Below are 19,077 nucleotides of genomic sequence, written 5' to 3' on the forward strand. Positions count from 1 at the left end.
AACAACAATGATTTTAATAGCAGTGGGGCAGCTCATCAGTTTCCGTTGATTTTCCGCTAAATTTTTCAACTTGGCGACAGTCTCTCTCTCGCTCCTCCTCATCCACTTCTCCACATAAAGGAAGAGAGAGAATGTGGAGTCGCTGTCTCTCCCCCCCCCCCCCCCCTCTCTCTCTCTCTCTCGCTCTCTTTTTCTCTCCTAAACTTAACTAATTTTTTGTATATATATAAAGAGAGAGAGAGAGAGAGAGAGAGTGGGGAGCAAAGGGAGGCTATCATAACTCCCCCCTGCCCCCCCCTATAGTAACATCACCCCCCCTACACACACACACACACACACACACACACACACGCACAACACCACTCCACAATAGTTCATCACCACTACGGAGTTTCATCATCATTTCGTCTAAAGGTTTTTCATCACCAATATTTTTCACTTCCGTTCCTTTCTTTCTCTCCTTTTCCTTCGTTTTCTTTCTTTCTCTTCCTTCTTTCTCTCGACGGCACTGTTTTTCACTTCCATTCCTTCCTTCCTTCCTTCCTTTTCACTTTCCTTCCTTCCTTCCTTCTTTTCCACTCTTTCTTTCCTTCCTTCCTTCCTTCCTTTCCTCTCTCTCTCTTCTCTCATCCAATCCTTTCTTTCTTGTCTATTCCTTCCTTCCTTCCTTCCTTCCTTTCTTTGTTCCTTCCTGTCCTCCCTCCCTCCTTCCTTCCTTCTCCCTCTCTTTCTCTCTCTCATCGAATCCTTCCCTTCCTTCCTTTCCTCCCTCCTTCCTTCCTTCCGTCCTTTCCTCTCTCTCTCTCTTCTCTCAACCAATCCTTCCCTTCCTTCTATCTCCTTCCCTCAACTCCACATCAACTCCACCTCAACACCACTCCACAATCACCACCCGTGTTTCCCATGATATTTCTCCTTGCCTCCATACTTTCGGTTGTGGAATTTGGGCTTTCCACCACCGTTACTGTTCCGCCGCCAACCGCGATTATACGGTTGACTGTGGTGGTGGTTGTGGTGGTGGTGGTGGTGGTACGCGTTGCCTCCACCACCACCACCACCGCCACCACCATTGCTATGTCGGTGGGAATCGTGGTGGAAGTAGTGGTGATTGTGGTTGCTGTTGTAATTGTGGTTGTTGAATCGGTTGTGGTTGTTTTTGTTGTTGTTGTTGTTGTTCCACGTTGCGCTGTTGTTGTTGTTGATTCTTGTGTCTTGAAGTCGCTGGAACGGATTGTTGTTGTTGTTGTTGGTGGTGGTGGTAGTGGTGGTGGCCCATGGGGTGTGTGGTGGTGGGGGGGGACCCTGCGATGCCCCCCCAGCCCCCCACCCGCCCCCACTTCCCTTCTTCTGCGCCTTCGTCTTCTTGTTCTGTAAGAGGGAGGGAAAATGAAGGGAGGATTTATCTAGTATCACACCCGACGCTAATGTATTTTTTATTTTATTTTATTTAGGTTATTAAGGAAGGAAGAGCAAAGGGAGGAAGGAAGGAAGGAAAGGAAAGGGAGAAAGGAAGGAAGGAAGGAAGGAAGGGAAGGAAGGGAAGGGAGGAAGGAAGGAGGGGAAGGAAGGTAAGAAAGGAAAGGAGAGGAAGAGAGGGAAGGAAGGAAGGAAAAGAGGAAGGAAGGAGACAGAGGAAGGAAGGAAGGAGAGGAAGAGAAGGAAGGAAGGGAGGAAGGAAGGAGAGGGAGGAAGGAAGGAGAGGAAGAGAAGGAAGGAAGGAAGGAAGAGAGGAAGGAAGGAGGGAAGGGAGCAGAGAGGAAAGAAGGAAAGGAAGGGAAGGAAAGGAGGGAGGAAGAAAAGAAGGAAGAAGAAAATGAAGGAATGAAGGAGAGAAAGAAAGAAAGGTATAGAAGGAAGGAAGGAGACAAAGAAAAAAAAGAAGGAAGAGGAAGAAAAAACAAAGAAAATGGGAGAAAGAAAAGAAGAAAGGAAGAAAAAAAATCATCATCCACTCCTCCTCCTCCACCTCTTCCACTCACCCTTCCAGCATCCATCTCCTCATTGTACAGGTCATCCACGTTCCGCTTCTTGGCTTCTCTCCGCATCCGCTCCGCCTCCTGGTCCAGCACGCTCCGCCCTCCACTCCAGGAATTGACTGTGGAAGAAAGTGGAAGGGTGGACTCATTATCATCTCCTCCACATTTTACATTTTTTATCCACTTGCTATCTCTCTCTCTCTCACACACAAACACACACACACTTACCCTCACTACCATACGCGGAGTTCCCAGCCCTCCTCAGCTCATCCACAACTGCTGAGCTCCGCGTGCCATTCCACATGCCCTCCTTCTGCCCCTTCTCCCTCCGCTGGCCAGTGCCGTTCCACTCAACCACGCTGGGTGCTGGGTGAAGCCTGGCACTCCCCATTGTTTCCTTAGTCTTCTCCACCCATTGCTCGCTTCCCTCCTCCTCCTCCTCTGTGTCGGAGTCGGAGGAGGAGGAGAGGGAGGAGGTGGAGGAGGTGGTGGTGTTAGTGGAGGTGCCATTGTGGTTGTGGGTTCCGTTCTTTAACCTGGAACCGTTTTTTGGGCTTTCACTGTCGGTCTTGTGGTAGTTTTTTGGTTTCCTCTCGGTGGACGAGGGAGTGGCCAGCCCGTTTTTTGGCACTGTGGTTGTGGTGGTGGAGGTAGCCGCAGTAGTGGAGGCGGTGGAGGTAGTGGTTGTACTAGTGGTAGAGGTGGAGGAGGTAGGCAAAGACTGACCCTCAATTAGGCCGTTTTTCGCTCCGTCATTTGTGGTGTCCTTAAACGCCTTTCCCTGACAGCTCTTCTTGGAGGGGCTAGACGGCTCAGGCTCCTCTTGCTCCTCTTGGTCTCGAGTCCTCTTACTCTTGTCAGTGGAGGTGGAAGAGTTGGCGGAAGATGTGGAGTCATGCACCGGTACAGCGTCTCCGTTTTTCAGGGTCGTCGCTGTGGTGGTGGAGGTAGATGTGGAGTGAGGTACCCCTGTGGCTGTCTCCGCTCCCCTGTGGTTCGGTGGGGGGGTCGGGGGGGTTGGCGGAGAGGTGGGGGTCTCCGGGCTACGGGTGGAAGAGACGCAGGTGAAGAGGGAGAAGATGGATCGCTTCATGGATTTGGTGGAACGATCCGAGCGTCCGCTATCCACGCTGGCCTTACTGCGGAGACTAGCGGAATCCCCCTCGCTCCGCCCCGCTTCCGCCTTGGCCCCGGGCAGCACACAGTCATGGGAGAGCGATTTTTCAAGCTCCGGTCGGGGGCGTCTCGGTTGCGGTTGATTTGGTTGCTTCTGCGTCGGTTGAGGTTGACGGTTTTGCTGTTTTTGAGACTCCTGGACTTCCGTGACGGTCCACCCTTGGGCATCCGGGTCGGGTCGCGTGGCACTGAGCGGTTGTTCCACCACAGTGAATGCCCGGGCTCCACTCGCGCTTCCGCTACTGCTTTCGCTTGGGGAGTGGTGTGCGGCATCCGTCACCTGCCATCCGCTTTCCGCTTTCCCCTTGGCACTCCCCAGAATCACCCGTGGCACCAATCCCCCATTCCTGGCACCCGGGTCGCCATCCTTCGCCTCCCCGTTGGTCACCCGCTGCGCAGTGCCACTCATCCGCTCCTTGGTGCATTTCACTCCATTCATCCGCCCGTTGGTCTTGTCCTTGGCACCGCGTCGGCACTCATCCGCCTCGGAATCCTCGGAGTCATCCAGATACGGCACTAGCGACGGCACTGTGCCCTTGGTGGATGACGTGGATGAGGTGGATGGCTTGGAGGTGTTCGGCTTGGAGGAGGAAGAGGAGGATGAGGAGGAGGATGGGGGGAGGGAAGAAGACTTTACAGAGGAGGAGGAGGAAGAGAGACCAGGCTTAGAGGAAGAGGAGGAGGAGGAGGAGGAGGAATTCAAAACGGAAGACTTCGCAACCAAGGAAGAGGAGGAGGAGGAGGAGGAGGAGGATTTAACATGTGGGAAGGTGGAGGATTTCGGAGTGGAGGAGGAGGCGGAGGAGGAGTTCGAGGAGGGGGTGGAGGAGGAGGTGGAGTTCTTGGTGCCGAGGAGGGATGTGGAGGAGTTGTTGAGGATGATCTTGTTGGGCCTTGAAGCGGAAGAGTCCACCATCCTCCCCTGGGTGGACTTGAGGGCGAAGGACAGCCTCTCTCTGTAGTGGAAGACAGTGACATTAGAAGTAGTAGTAGTAGTAGTAGTAGTAGTAGTAGTAGTAGTAGTAGTAGTAGTAGTAGTAGTAGAAATAGAAGTAGAACACACACAAACGAACATACCTATCCTTATGACACGGCAGTGGAGGTGGTAGGCTAACTTTCCCAGCACCTCCACCCGTGTCAACCGAGGGGTGCTGCGGTTGATGGTTTTGGTGGTGGTATCCGTTAGTGACCGAGGAGGCGCTGTGACTCGTCGGAAGGGGCTTGCCGGATGCTGTGACGCCATCCGAGTTTTGCCGGATGAGCGCTTTCTCCGAGCTCTGCCTGAGGACCTGTTTGACTCCGCCCTGTTGATCCTTCGTCCTCCGCACCAGCTCGTAGAATAAAATGTAGGGGTTGCGGAGGAGGGCGCTCTGGAGGGAGATGGACCGGACCTGTGGGGGGGGAAAGGAAGGGGATGAGTCTGTGTAAGGGTGAGTAAGGGACGGGAAGATATAGGAAGGGAGTGAAGTGTGGAGGGGGGAGAAAGGGTGTGTGTTTGTGTATGGGTGTGTAAGGGAGGAGGAGGAGGAGGAAGAAGGGAAGAGATAGGAAGGGAGTGAAGTGTGTGAGGAAGAAAGGATTGGGAAGGGAAGGGAATGGAGTGGAAGGGAAGGGAAAGAAAAGTGGAAAGGGGAAGGGTAAAGGAAGGGAAGGGAAGGGGGAAGGAAGGGAATGGCAAGGGAGGGGAAAGGAAAGGAAGGGAAGGGAATGGAAGGGAATGGCAAGTGGAAAGGGAAGGGAGGGGAAGGGAAAGGAAGGGAAAGGGAGATGGAAGGGAAATACAAACATACAAACACTCTCTCTCTCTCTCACACACACACACACACACACACACACACACACACACACCTCTCCTGATCTTCACAGGGTCAAGACGTCTCACATGGCGCTCCCCATAGCATCCACAGGGTCAGTCTGTCGATCCTTTTCCCTTTTCCTTTTCCTTCGCTGCCATTTCCCCGCCCCTTCCCATTTAAAAAAACTCATTTTAAGAACACTCGTGAAATGTTGTGACGTTATACAGACATACAGTGAGTGCCGGAGGGTAGTGAGAGCAGTGTCGCCAACGCCTCATCATCGCCGATACACTCAAGTTCCAAAGGACACCATCTCGGTCACCCAGCGGCAGGGGAAGGTCAGTTCAGATGGCAGGCAGTGTGGCAGCCTCATCACTCAGGTTTGGAGCAAGATGTACAGCACCTTCATCAACGCTGTGCACTTGTTCCCAGAAACAGATACAACACCCAACCGGGCAGCACCCACCACCTGTGTCTCGCCCGGCCAGGCTTAGCACCTCCTTACTAAGCCTGGGTACCTGAGTGACCTCCCAGATAGTGCCCACCTGCATCCCTCCAGGACCTGTCACCTGAACCCAGCATCCTACCTGAGGATTTACATCTCACTTGACCTCACCGCCAGCTGGAAGAATCCGCTCCTTCCCCCTCCCCGCGGCCCTGGCATCAACACACTGCACTCCACCCCACCCCCACCCCCTATCACCCCTACCTTCCCAGAGACAAGTCAGACACGTTTTTCATCCCCCCTTACTTTTGTACTTGTTATCGTTTGTGAAACTTACTTAAAATATATTTCTAAAAACATAAATTTTCAACCAGACAGCTGCCATATTTGAATAAACAATATATTATTATTATTATTATTATTATTATTATTATTATATACAAAGACCCTACTCCTCCTCCTCTTCCACTTACCGAGGAATCATCAAACTCAAACATAGATCCGTTTGACGCTTCCGCCACGGCTGTGTAGTGTCCGCCATGCTGCGATCCGCCCAGGTGGATGACCATGGATGTGAGACGGTACTGGTATGGCCCTCCACCTCCTCCACCTTGCTTTCCTCCGCCGCATCCGTTGACGAACCGCGATATGTCAATCATCCGCTGTATGTTGATGTGTTTCCCGATCTTTCCGCCGTTCATAGTAAATCTGTAAAAATGATAATAATAATAATAATAATAATAATAATAATAATAATAATAATAATAATAATAATAATAATAATAATAATAATAATAATAATGTGTTTTTTTGTATGATGAGAAGCACATGACATCTCTCTCTCTCTCTCTCTCTCTCTCTCTCTCTCACTATGCACTTTCCTCTCGCTCTACCATTCAATTCCTCTCTCTCTCTCTCTCTCTCTCTCTCTCTCTCTCTCTCTCTCTCTCTCTCACTATGCACTTTCCTCTCCCTCTTCAGTTCAATCCCTCCCCCTCCCTCTCCCTCTCTCTCTCTTCCAAACCCCTCCCTCCCTCTCCCCCCCCACCCCACCCCCCCGGCACCCACCTCTTCAGCTGTATTAAGAGGACATGCGGCGCCCTCTCTATCAAGTGCCTCTTCGTTGCCGGCACTTTCCGATGGCACTTCTCGCATCGGTAGGCATTTTCCGAGTCCAGAGTCTCCTTCCGGAAGTGGAGGTTGAGGGCGTCATCCACACTGTTGACCGACCGGATGTCCAGCACGAGGTCTTGGAAGTGGCTGAAGGTTGTTGAGACGAACCGGCAGAGTGGACATATGACTGCGGGCGGATGAGGGCGGATGAGTGAGTGGGTGGTGGATGAGGAGCGGATGAGTGGGTAATTAATCCATTCACTACGGCCGGGTGACACCAGCGCCGCCCCGTATCCGGTCTGGCTGCACGCGCCAAATTTCAAACATTGCTACTGAATATAACAAGTTTTCAGCCATGTACGCAACATAAGCATCATGTATCATATATAAAACTATGCAAAATTAAATGATGCATATAAAGAAGCATAAATTAACCCGGTAGCAGCGGGGATCATGTATCTTAATGGTCCCTCCAAGCGAGAAAAATGAGAAAAAATCACCCCTCACACAAACCATTTCATAATATATATCAACGCATTTGTGATCAGATTATGTATCATCTATTTTTGGGGGTTTATATCATGGCACAAATTTGGCCCGTCGCTGCTACATGGTAAAGCCACAAATTTGGCCCGTCGCTGCTACATGGTAAAGCCACAAATTTGGCCCGTCGCTGCTACAAGGTAAAGCCACAAATTTGGCCCGTCGCTGCTACAAGGTAAAGCCACAAATTTGGCCCGTCGCTGCTACATGGTAAAGCCACAAATTTGGCCTGTCTCTGCTACATGGTAAAGCCACAAATTTGGCCCGTCGCTGCTACACAGTAAAGACACAAATTTGGTCCGTCGCTGCTACACGGTAAAGCCACAAATTTGCCCCGTCGCTGCTACACAGTAAAGCCACAAATTTGGCCTGTCTCTGCTACATGGTAAAGCCACAAATTTGGCCCGTCGCTGCTACATGGTAAAGCCACAAATTTGGCCTGTCGCTGCTACACGGTAAAGCCACAAATTTGGCCCGTCGCTGCTACACGGTAAAGCCACAAATTTGGCCCGTCGCTGCTACACGGTAAAGCCACAAATTTGGCCCGTCGCTGCTACACGGTAAAGCCACAAATTTGGCCCGTCGCTGCGACGGGCCAAATTTGTGGCTTTACCGTGTACCAGCGACGGGCCAAATTTGTGCCATGATATAAACCCCCCAAAATAGATGATACATAATCTGATCACAAATGCTTTGATATATATTATAAAATAGTTTCTGTGAGTGATGATTTTTTCTCATTTTTCTCGCTTAGAGGGACCATTAAGATACATGATCCCCGAGGCTACCGGATTAATTCTTCTCCTTTCTTTCTTCTATGAGCGGATGAGTGGATGAACACAAGTGGATGAGACTGAGAAAACGCAAAAAAATATTAATAAAAAAAAAATCTAGTTACCCTTCACCCTCCCACACCCTGCACACTATCCTGGTCACCCTTCCTTCCTTCCCTCCCACCCTGCCACACCCTGCCACTAAAGTCACTCTGCTGTCACCCTTCCTCACCCTGTCACACCCTACTTCTAGTCACCCTGCTGTCACCCTTCCTACCATCCCCCTTACCCTGTCACACCCTACCACAAGTCACCCTTCTTTCCCTCTCACCCTGCCACACCCTACCACACACAACCTAGTCACCCTTCCTCCCTTCCCTCCCTTTCCCTAACCCCACCATCCTCACCCGAGCCACCCTTCTTCCTTTCCCCCTCACCCCGCCACCCTTCCACCCTCCCGCCACACCCTACCGAACTCACCCTGCTGCCTGAGGTATCCGCCAAATATCTGGTTGAGTGGGGTTGTTTCCTTGGATCGGTGGTCAAGCTTGGAGGCTCGACGGAAGCAGAGGTAAGACTTTTCCATGTGGTCGAGGAGCAACTTGATGAACTCATGTGCGTCCTCCTGCCGTCCGTACATGAGCGTTTTTCCGATGCCTGTGTGCGCGTGACGGAGGGAGAGAGAGAGAGAGAGAGAGAGAGAGAGAGAGAGAGGGGGTTAGGAGTGTGTGTGTGTGTGTGTGTGAAGGAGGAGAAGGAGGAGGAGGAGGAAAGGAAGAGAAAAATTAGGTGTTAGAGAGAGAGAGAGAGAGAGAGAGAGAGAGAGAGAGGTTAGTCAATTACATTCATTACTATTATTATTATTATTATTATTATTATCATATATTTTTGTTTTTCTTTTTTTTTATCTTTTTTTATCATATATTATCCGTTGATCTTCTGATAGTGCGCTCTCTCTCTCTCTCCCTCTCTCTCTCTCTCTCTCTCTCTCTCTCTCTCTCTCTCTCTCTCTCTCTCTCTCTCTCTCTCTCTCTCTCTCTCTCTCTCTCTCTCTCTCTTTACTCTCCTCTTTCCTCACTCATCCAGGCTTCCACATCATCCACATCCACCATGAACCCTTATCCACTCACCCACCCACACACACCCACAAACACACCATCCACACAATCCTCCACTCCACCACCACCCCCTAACACACAACCACACACAAGCTCACTCACCCACTCCCAACCCACTCATCCGCCTCACCCCCACTCACACTTAAGCTTGTGTTGGATGAGAGCCGGCTTGATGACTGGTGTGGAGCGGTCTAGGGTGGCCCGCAGCGTCCGCATCATAGCGCAGACGGAGCAGAAGGAGGCATTGGTGTTGTTGGCCTCACAGCGCTGGGTGTGGCTTTGTAGCTCCTCGAGAAGCCAGTTTGCCAGCGCCGGGATGTGGAACAGTGCCTGGGGGGGGAGGTAAGTAGGTGAGTAAGTAAGAGTGCCTAAGGGGTAGGTAAGTTAAGTATGTAAGTAGTTCACCAGCGCTGGGATGTGGAACAGTGCCTGGGGGGGAGGTAAGTAGGTGAGTGAGTGAGTAGGTAAGTAGGTGAGTGAGTGAGTAGGTAAGTAGGTGAGTAGGTGAGTATGTAAGAGTGCCTAAGGGGAAGGTAAGTTAATTAAGTAGTTTGCCAGCGCTGGGATGTGGAACAGTGCCTGGGGGGGAGGTAAGTAGGTGAGTGAGTGAGTAGGTAAGTAGGTGAGTGAGTGAGTAGGTAAGTAGGTGAGTAGGTGAGTATGTAAGAGTGCCTAAGGGGAAGGTAAGTTAAGTAAGTAGTTTGCCAGCGCTGGGATGTGGAACAGTGCCTGGGGGGGGAGGTAAGTAGGTGAGTAAGTGAGTAAGTAAGAGTGCCTAAGGGGTAGGTAAGTTAAGTATGTAAGTAGTTCGCCAGCGCTGGGATGTGGAACAGTGCCTGGGGGGAAGGTAAGTAGGCGAGTGAGTGAGTAGGTAAGCAGGTGAGTGAGTGAGTAGGTAAGTAGGTGAGTAAGTAAGAGTGCCAAAGGGGAAGGTAAGTTAATTAAGTAGTTCGCCAGCGCTGGGATGTGGAACAGTGCCTGGGGGGGAGGTCAGTAGGTGAGTGAGTGAGTAGGTAAGTAGGTGAGTAGGTGAGTATGTAAGAGTGTCTAGGGGGAACACATCAAGAACCTCTAAAATGGAAAGTAGGGAAGATAATGGATGGATTGCTTTTGTTTCCAGAGCCTGGCTACAGCAAGTACAGAGATATTCCTCCTAGAGTCCACAAGTTATTTTTTGATGAAGAACTGTCTGAAGTCCAAGTTTTACTGTGCTTATAAAAACCGCCATTACATCAATCGTCACGGAGGAAGAAATCAAAGTATTTTATGGTATACTGATTGAGTTTGGACGTAATCATTCTGGTCTTCACAACGAGTCTGTCTGTAATGCAATGTGCAGAGACAAACTTGACCACATTACGAGGTTCAAGGTGTATTGTTGGACTGTGTGTGAGGTGCTTCAGACCTTGCCACACCAAGTTAGGTTTTTCATGTGCAGAAATTATGGATGAATTCTTTTGTAAACTTGCAAATGAATGAAAAAATTGTACTCATATTCTCCTAGCGATGTCATATGGAACTACCATGACTCAAACAAAATAACTCTCAGGATCATTTTACATAACCATAGTAAGTTACACACAAAATATAAACTGATTTGAAGAAGAAAAAAAACATCAAAATTTAATCCCGGAGAATACAGGTTAAAAACAGTTTGCCAAGTACTGTTTTAAGAGGGTGACTAACCTTTTTTTATAGTAACAGAAGGGAAAAAATGAATGAGATTAAAAACAGCTTGCCAAGTACTGTGTTAAGAGGGTGACTAACCTTTTTTTATAGTAACAGAAAAAATGAATGAGATTAAAAACAGCTTGCCAAGTACTGTGTTAAGAGGGTGACTAACCTTTCTTTATAGTAACAGAAAAAAATGAATGAGATTAAAAACAGTTTGCCAAGTACTGTGTTAAGAGGGTGACTAACCTTTCTTTATAGTAACAGAAGGGCAAGAAATGAATGAGATTAAACAGTTTGCCAAGCACTGCGTTAACTAGTGTTTTTTTATGGGACCCCGTGATAAAATGAGCAGGCGGTTTTAAGTTACATACATAAAAAACAGATAAATAGTTTTGATATGTGTTCCTTTGCTTACCTTGGTGTTCAGTCAAATTATTGCGACAAATACTGAGACATTTATATATCATCTGAAAGCTTATACGTTGCTCTCTGCTGTGGTGTAATGATAAATGAACAAATGGAACTTGTATATTCGTATAGACGGGAAACCTCCAGTGTCACCTCACACCCGTCATCTGATACCATCCTCGTGTCACACTCCGTCCTAATCTAGGCCGATAAGGAAACAAAAAACAATTCTCACGTACTGTCATATATCATACCATGTGCCCGAAACACTTATCTACTCATGGAAATACATATAAATCTGCTATCTTGCCGAGAAATTTGTAAAAAATGATAAAATACAGCACACATCGCGACCGAGTACTCATCATCATCATCATTTAAAGTCTATTTATTCCCTATGGTGGGGTTGGACGGGATATGAGCCCCCTCCACTGTTCCCGGTCCATAGCCATATCACCGAGGGAAAATCTGGAGCCCAACTAAAACATAAATTAATCCTTGTAAAAGCTGGGATGTGATTGACCGAGCATCCAGCATGTTGAAATCAAAGGGCTGACGATAGGGCTTGATGTATGGCGCATTACCTCGAGCAAAAACAATCTGAGTGTCATAAAATAAGCGCGATATTTGAAGAGCGATCGTGGTGTGACGGAGACTAACATAACAGCCGCGGAGTATAGGGGTTAAGAGGGTGACTAACGTATTTTTTATAATAACAGAAGGGCAAAAATAAATGTGATTGAAAACGGTTTGCCAAGTACTGCGTTATGAGGGTGACTAGACAACCTTTCTCTTATAGTAATGGAAGTAACTCAACCACAAACAGTGAATGTGATTAAAAAAAGTTTACTAAGTCACCCCTCAAATAGTGCGGTTTTCAATAGCTTGGTTTTAGTTTTATGTGGATTTTCTAAGACGATTTTTTAGGATTTTTAAATTTCCCGACAGGCAGGAAATTTAATAATTCTAAAATATCTTCCGTGACAATCCGTATAAAACCGAACTATTGAAAACCGTACTATTTGAGGGGCAACTGCACAGTACCGCTCCTGTTTCATCCAGGGGAGAGAGGCAGCTCACTTCCTGTATATAACCACTATGATCAGACCGAAATTGGAATATGCAGAGGCAGTGTGGTTTCCCAATAATAAGAAACACAAAAATAACTAGAAAGAATGCAAAGGATGGCAACGAAAATGGTTCCAGAGCTGGCGGAATTGACACATGAGGAGAGATTAAAGGAAATGGACCTACCAACACTAGGACAAAGAAGAGAAAGGGGAGACTTAATACAAATCTATAAAGTATTGAGCAAAATGGAAGATGTAGACAACAAGAGTTACTACTAAAAGAAGGAATAAACACCAGGGACACACGAGGACACAGTAAAAAATTGCGGAAGGGAAGATACTTGAGAGACAAAGAAACATAGCTTCCCACAAAGAAATATAGAGGTTTGGAACAGACTAGGTGAGGCAGGGAAGATACTTGAGAGACATAAAGAAACATAGCTTCCCACAAAGAAATATAGAGGTTTGAAACAGACTAAGTGAGGCAGGGAAGATACTTGAGAGACAAAGAAATATAGCTTCCCACAAAGAAATATAGAGGTTTGCAACAGACTAGGTGAGGCAGGGAAGATACTTGAGAGACATAAAGAAACATAGCTTCCTGCAAAGAAATATAGAGGTTTGGAACAGACTAAGTGAGGCAGGGAAGATACTTGAGAGACATAAAGAAACATAGCTTCCCACAAAGAAATATAGAGGTTTGGAACAGACTAAGTGAGGCAGGGAAGATACTTGAGAGACATAAAGAAACATAGCTTCCCACAAAGAAATATAGAGGTTTGGAACAGACTAGGTGAGGCAGGGAAGATACTTGAGAGACATAAAGAAATATAGCTCCCCACAAAGAAATATAGAGGTTTGGAACAGACTAAGTGAGGCAGGGAAGATGCTTGACAGACATAAAGAAACATAGCTTCCCACAAAGAAATACAGAGGTTTGGAACAGACTAAGTGAGGCAGGGAAGATACTTGAGAGACATAAAGAAATATAGCTTCCCACAAAGAAATATAGAGGTTTGGAACAGACTAGGTGAGGAAAGGAAGATACTTGAGAGACATAAAGAAATATAGCTTCCCACAAAGAAATATAGAGGTTTGGAACAGACTAAGTGAGGCAGGGAAGATACTTGAGAGACATAAAGAAACATAGCTTCCCACAAAGAAATATAGAGGTTTGGAACAGACTAGGTGAGGCAGGGAAGATACTTGAGAGACAAAGAAACATAGCTTCCCACAAAGAAATATAGAGGTTTGGAACAGACTAAGTGAGGCAGGGAAGATACTTGAGACATAAAGAAACATAGCTTCCCACAAAGAAATATAGAGGTTTGGAACAGACTAAGTGAGGCAGGGAAGATACTTGAGAGACATAAAGAAACATAGCTTCCCACAAAGAAATATAGAGGTTTGGAACAGACTAGGTGAGGCAGGGAAGATACTTGAGAGACATAAAGAAACATAGCTTCCCACAAAGAAATATAGAGGTTTGGAACAGACTAGGTGAGGCAGGGAAGATACTTGACAGACATAAACAAACATAGCTTCCTGCAAAGAAATATAGAGGTTTGGAACAGACTAAGTGAGGCAGGGAAGATACTTGAGAGACAAAGAAATATAGCTTCCCACAAAGAAATATAGAGGTTTGGAACAGACTAAGTGAGGCAGGGAAGATACTTGAGAGACATAAAGAAACATAGCTTCCCACAAAGAAATATAGAGGTTTGGAACAGACTAGGTGAGGATGTAGCATCGGCAAGGAGTGTGCAAAGCTGTAAGGAAAAGTTGGATAAATGCAGAAACGGATATGGGATCACACGAGGATAAGCCCAGGCCCTGTAAAACTATAACTAGGTAAACACACACACACACACACACACACACACACACACACACACACACACACCTGCAGCGACGAATTCAAATAACAAGTGTTGCCAAGGTTGACCATTCCAGCGCCCGGAGGGAACGTTTTTCTCCACCCAAGCGTCACCTTGTCCCGGGGCCAAAGCGTCACCTGCGGCTCCTCCAGCTGGTCCTCCTTGGCACCCTGGCCCTGCTTGGGGTGTGCCTGGGCCATGGCGGGGGTGCCGGGGGCCTGGTGGGGGGCGGTGGCGGCGGAGGTGAGCGTCACATATTTCGTTTTGAGTGAGTCTAGGATGAGAACTTGCTGTCGCCCGGCACTCTCATACTCAACAGTGTTTCCCAGTACCTGTAAGGGGGGGAGGGGGGAGTTAGGGGGGGTGAGGGGGTATGGGAAAGAGGGGGGAGGGGTAAGGGAGGCAGTAGAGAGAGGTGGAGCGTTGAGGGAGGAAGGAAGGAAGGAAGGGAGAGAATGAAAATTGGAACGAAGGGAAGGAAGGAAGGAGGAATAGAAGGAGAGGAAAGAAGAAAGGAAGGAAAGAGAGAAGGATGGATGGAGAAGGAAGGAGAGAAGAGAATGAAGATTGGACAGGAAGGAAGGAAGGAAGAGAGAATGGAAGGGAAGGAAGGAAGAAAGGAAGGCATGAAGGAAAGAAGAGAGAAGGGAAGGAGAGGAAGGAAGAAGGAAGGAAAGAGATTAGGATGGATGAAGGAAGGAAGGGAGAGAATGAAGACTGAAAAGAAGGAAGGAAGGAAGAGAGAATGAAAGGGGAGGAAGGAAGAAAGGGAGGAAGGAAGAAAGGAAGGAAGAATGGGAGGGGAGGAAGGAAGAAAGGAAGGAGAAGGAAGGAAGGGAAAGAATGAAGATTGGACAGGAAGGAAGGAAGGAAAGAAGGAAGAAAGAAAGGAAGGAAAGAGAGAAGGAAGGAAGGAAGGAAAGTGAAAAGGAAGGAAGGAAGGTGAAGGAAAGAAGGAAGAAAGAATGGAAGGGGAGGAAGGAAGAAAGGAAGGGAAAGAATGAAGATTGGACAGGAAGGAAGGAAGGCAAGAAGGAAAGAAGGAAGAAAGAAGGGAAGGAGGGAAAAATAATATACAATCCAAATTCACACCCACACACACACAAACAAACACACACACACACACACACACCTGCTTGCCGCACACTGTCAGCTGGTCAGATAAGGTTCCCGGGGCCTTGGCGGGGCGCTGGGCGGGGTGTGTGCTGAGCGATGCTGAAGGGTGGCGGTATGCTGATTGCAGCACCGCCCCGATCACCTCAGCTGATGACGCAGGCATCACACACGCACCTGGAAACATGGGAGTCACTGATAATTAACCCCTCCAACACAAGGACGTATATAAATCACCCTTGCGTGCCCCGTACCATATCCGAAGGCGTGCATACTGCGTCCTGGCTCGCTTTAGCCAATATACGAGTTATTTAATCTCTATATTCATGATTACATCTCAAAATTATCAATCAATTTATGTTCCTTTATGTGCGCCATTTAATTCTGCATGTTTTCATATATAGTACATGATGATTATGTTGAGTTTATGGCGGAAAACTTGTTATATTCATGTAATTCATATATTTTTTTCTGATGTGGGCGATGAACATGATGCCAGCGCCGGAAATTGAACGGCGCGCGTAACTATCTCTCTGTCGATGATAAGTGACTAACTACCACCTCTTTTGCCCCTTAGACGACTCCATGCTAAAAACAGTCTACAGTTCCTGCCTACACATCATGGCGTCTGCAGAGCGATTATATTCCCTCAGACTATCTCTTTTTGCGGCCTTCCTTTAGTTTCTGCGCCTTGTGTGCGTGCTGAGCGTAGTCTTGACACCTCCACTGACTTACCTGATGTCCTGGATGAACCAATATCTTGTTCACAGGAGCGTTCAGAGGAGTGGGGAGTGAAAGTTGTACATTTTTAGGAATCATGGAATTCCAGCCAAACGGTCAGTCCAAATCATAATCTGATCTCACAGTGGAGTTACAGATGATTCCCTACAACTTTTATTCAATGGGATTCGTTCCAGAATGAAAAACTACAAAAAATATATTTTCGAGTTTCACTGCAACTTTGGCTTTCTGTAAGCAGTAAATTTCCAGGTAAAAGATCATAAACTATATTTTTCAGACTCCGCCGTGATAAATTGAGCGACTTTTCTTCAACAAGTTTTCCTGTTCGTCGCACCAGTAAAAACTTGAAATTCCAGCCAAACGGTCTGTCCAAATCATTATCTGATCCCACAGTTGAGTTATACGGACGATTTTCTACAACTATTATTCAATAAGATAAATTCCAGAATGAACAAAACTACAAAAATTTACCAAAACTATTTATTGAGTTTCACCACAAATATGGCTCTCTGTAGGCAGGAAATTTCCAGGTAAAAGATTATAAACTACATATTTCAAACTCCATCGTGATAAAATGAGGAACTTTTCTTCAACAAGTTTTCCTGTACGTCGCACCAGTAAAGACTTGTAATTCCAGCCAAACGGTCAGTCCAAATCATTATCTGATCCCACAGTTAAGTTATATGGATGATTTTCTACAACTATTATTCAGTAAGATTAATTCCAGAATGAAAAAAACTACAAAAATTTACCAAAACTATTTGAGTTTCACCACAAATATGGCTCTCTGTACGCAGTAAATTTCCAGGTAAAAGATTATAAACTACATTTTTCAGACTCCACCGTGATAAATTGAGCAACTTTTCTTCAACAAGTTTTCCTGTACGTCGCACCAGTAAAAACTTGTAATTCCAGCCAAACGGTCAGTCCAAATCATAATCTGATCCCACAGTTGAGTTATACGGACGATTTTCTACAACTATTATTCAATAAGATAAATTCCAGAATGAAAAAAAAATAAAAATTTACCAAATATATTTACTGAGTTTCACCACAAATATGGCTCTCTGTGGGCAGTAAATTTCCTCATCAAAGATTATAAACTATATTTTTCAGACTCCACCGTGATAAAATGAGCGACTTTTCTTCAATAATATTTTCTGGACATCGCACCAGTAAAAAGTTGGAATTTTTCGGGAATCATGGAATTCCAGCCAAATGCGAAAACCTAGAAACGGATTTTACAGCAGCACAGCCGGAACATTTTCTATATAACATCTTTTATGACTTTTTCTCAGTTTCAAAGTGTATTTTTCGCTTACTTTTGGGTCACGGGCATAAAGTTATCCCCCCATGGCTTAACCTTCCCCTGGGACCAGACAGCACATGGATATATCATCACAGGGCCCCATATTCCCCCAGTGCCCTAAATATGTGGTTTTTATCTATTAATATTGCCCTGGGGGTTTATAGAGGGGTACAAGGTCATCCCCCCATGGGTTAACCTTCCCCCAGGGTCAGACAGCACCCAGAAACACAGCCTCATATTCCACCAGTGGCCTAGATATGTGGTTTTTATCTATTAATATTGGCCTGGGGGTTTATAGAGGGGTACAAGGTCATCCCCCCATGGGTTAACCTTCCCCCAGGGTCAGACAGCACCCAAAAATACAGCCTCACATACCCCCAGTGGCCTAAATATGTGGGTTTTATCTATTATTATTGGCCTCAATGTTAATTAATTGGTACAAGGTCATTCCCCCATGGGTTAAATTTCCCCCAGGGTCAAAAACCACCCAAAACACAGCCTAATATTCCCCTATTGGCCTAAATATGTGGTTTTTATCTATCATTATTATCCTCGCATATAATAAATGGCCACAAGGTTATTCCCCCGTGTGAACCTTCCCCGGGGACCCAAAACCTGACCTCGGGGGTGTGTGTTTACCCCGTTTCCTACGTACCATATTCCCCCAGGGGTCTAATTATGTGTTTTCCTGCATTAATACTGGCTTGTGAGTTAATAGATATATAAAAGGTCATTCCCCCGGGTCACCCTTCCCCTGGGACCGCAAAAACGTGGGCCATGGGAGACACTGCCATTCCTCAGGGGAGTGGATTTTCCCTTTTTCTCCCGCCCCCCCGCCGCCCCCAGCCGTCCCCCGCCGCCTGTATCTTCCCCTGTGGCTCACCATTTATGCTGCAAGGTGTGGTAATGGCGGCGGCCCCGGTGGTAGGTAATAAATGGAGAAAAATGTAAAAAAGTCTCCTGGCGTGGCGGCGACCAGCGGCGTAAACACGGGGCTGCTGTCTGGGGCGGTGCAGCGTTGCCAATCCTCGTCCCGCTAACTGTAGCAAAATATCGGTATAGGCATTATCGGCCATTATTTGCAGTATCGGTATCGGTATTGGTGTTATCGGTCATTATTTGTGGTATCGGTATTGGTATTATGTCGATCGGTCATTATTTGTAGTATCGGTATCGGCCGGTATTGGCATAATTATCGGTCATTATATAATTAGTATAGTCCCAGTATCGGTATTAGTATTATCGTTCATTATTTGTAGTATCAGTATCGGTATTGTCATATTATCGGTCATTAATTATTTGTAGTAGTTATATATATCGTATCGGTATTGGTATTATCGTTCATTATTTGAAGTATCAGTATCGGTATTGTCATATTATCGGTCATTAAATCATATCAGTATATTGGCATTATCGGTCATTAAGGTTGTAGTATATATCGATCGGTATCGGCATTTTAATTCGGCCTTTATTTGTAGTATATCGGTATCCGCATTATCGGCAATTATGTGTAATATCGGTATCGGCACTAATACTATCGACCATTATAATTATGTGAAGGCTAATACCGGTATATCGGCATTGTACCCTATCGGTCATATGTAGAACGTAGCGATATCGGTATTTTCGGCCATTATTTTTTAGTATTGGTATCGGCAAGGTGGAAATATGGCCGATACGCCGATATACTTTTCTAGCTTATTATGTAACCAAAATAAAAAGTATCAGTATATCGGGTAAAAAGTGAATATCGGTATATCGGTATCAGCAAAATATATATATTGTCCATTGCTAGTATCGGAGTATCGGTATCGGATGAAAAGTGGATATCAGGGTATCGGTCAAATATATCGAAGTATCCCCTAAAATTGAGGTATCGGCAAAATATATCGGTTATATGCTAGTATCGGATTATCGGTATCGTTATCGGCTACCTGTACCATCA

At 46.5% G+C, this 19,077-nt stretch overlaps 1 protein-coding gene and 1 long non-coding RNA gene across 6 annotated transcripts; one reads left to right on the plus strand and one right to left on the minus strand.

Annotated features, from left to right (window-relative positions):
• Nucleotides 1-309: 309 nt before the first annotated feature.
• On the minus strand, nt 310-18,139 carry LOC126992527 (ubiquitin carboxyl-terminal hydrolase 36-like). The gene is made up of 11 exons (XM_050851338.1): nt 18,016-18,139; nt 15,102-15,259; nt 13,996-14,301; nt 9,081-9,270; nt 8,303-8,479; nt 6,462-6,693; nt 5,867-6,101; nt 4,230-4,543; nt 2,205-4,108; nt 1,980-2,095; nt 310-1,368 (listed from the first exon to the last, which is right to left on the minus strand). The coding sequence occupies exons 2-11, from the start codon at nt 15,246-15,248 to the stop codon at nt 886-888; spliced, it is 4,104 nt and encodes a 1,367-aa protein (XP_050707295.1). The 5' UTR covers nt 15,249-15,259; nt 18,016-18,139; the 3' UTR covers nt 310-885.
• On the plus strand, nt 12,494-13,989 carry LOC126992528 (uncharacterized). 5 transcript variants are annotated; one of them, XR_007746617.1, is made up of 6 exons: nt 12,494-12,555; nt 12,712-12,869; nt 13,028-13,106; nt 13,186-13,264; nt 13,419-13,497; nt 13,656-13,989. It is a non-coding gene; the product is annotated as an uncharacterized LOC126992528 (long non-coding RNA). The 5 variants fall into 5 exon arrangements; XR_007746615.1 differs by lacking the exon at nt 12,494-12,555 and having other exon boundaries at nt 12,631-12,869; XR_007746619.1 differs by lacking the exon at nt 12,494-12,555 and having other exon boundaries at nt 12,631-12,869; nt 13,733-13,989.
• Nucleotides 18,140-19,077: the final 938 nt, after the last annotated feature.

The sequence above is a fragment of the Eriocheir sinensis genome, unplaced genomic scaffold (genome assembly GCF_024679095.1).
Source record: "Eriocheir sinensis breed Jianghai 21 unplaced genomic scaffold, ASM2467909v1 Scaffold486, whole genome shotgun sequence".
Lineage (NCBI taxonomy): Eukaryota > Metazoa > Arthropoda > Malacostraca > Decapoda > Varunidae > Eriocheir > Eriocheir sinensis.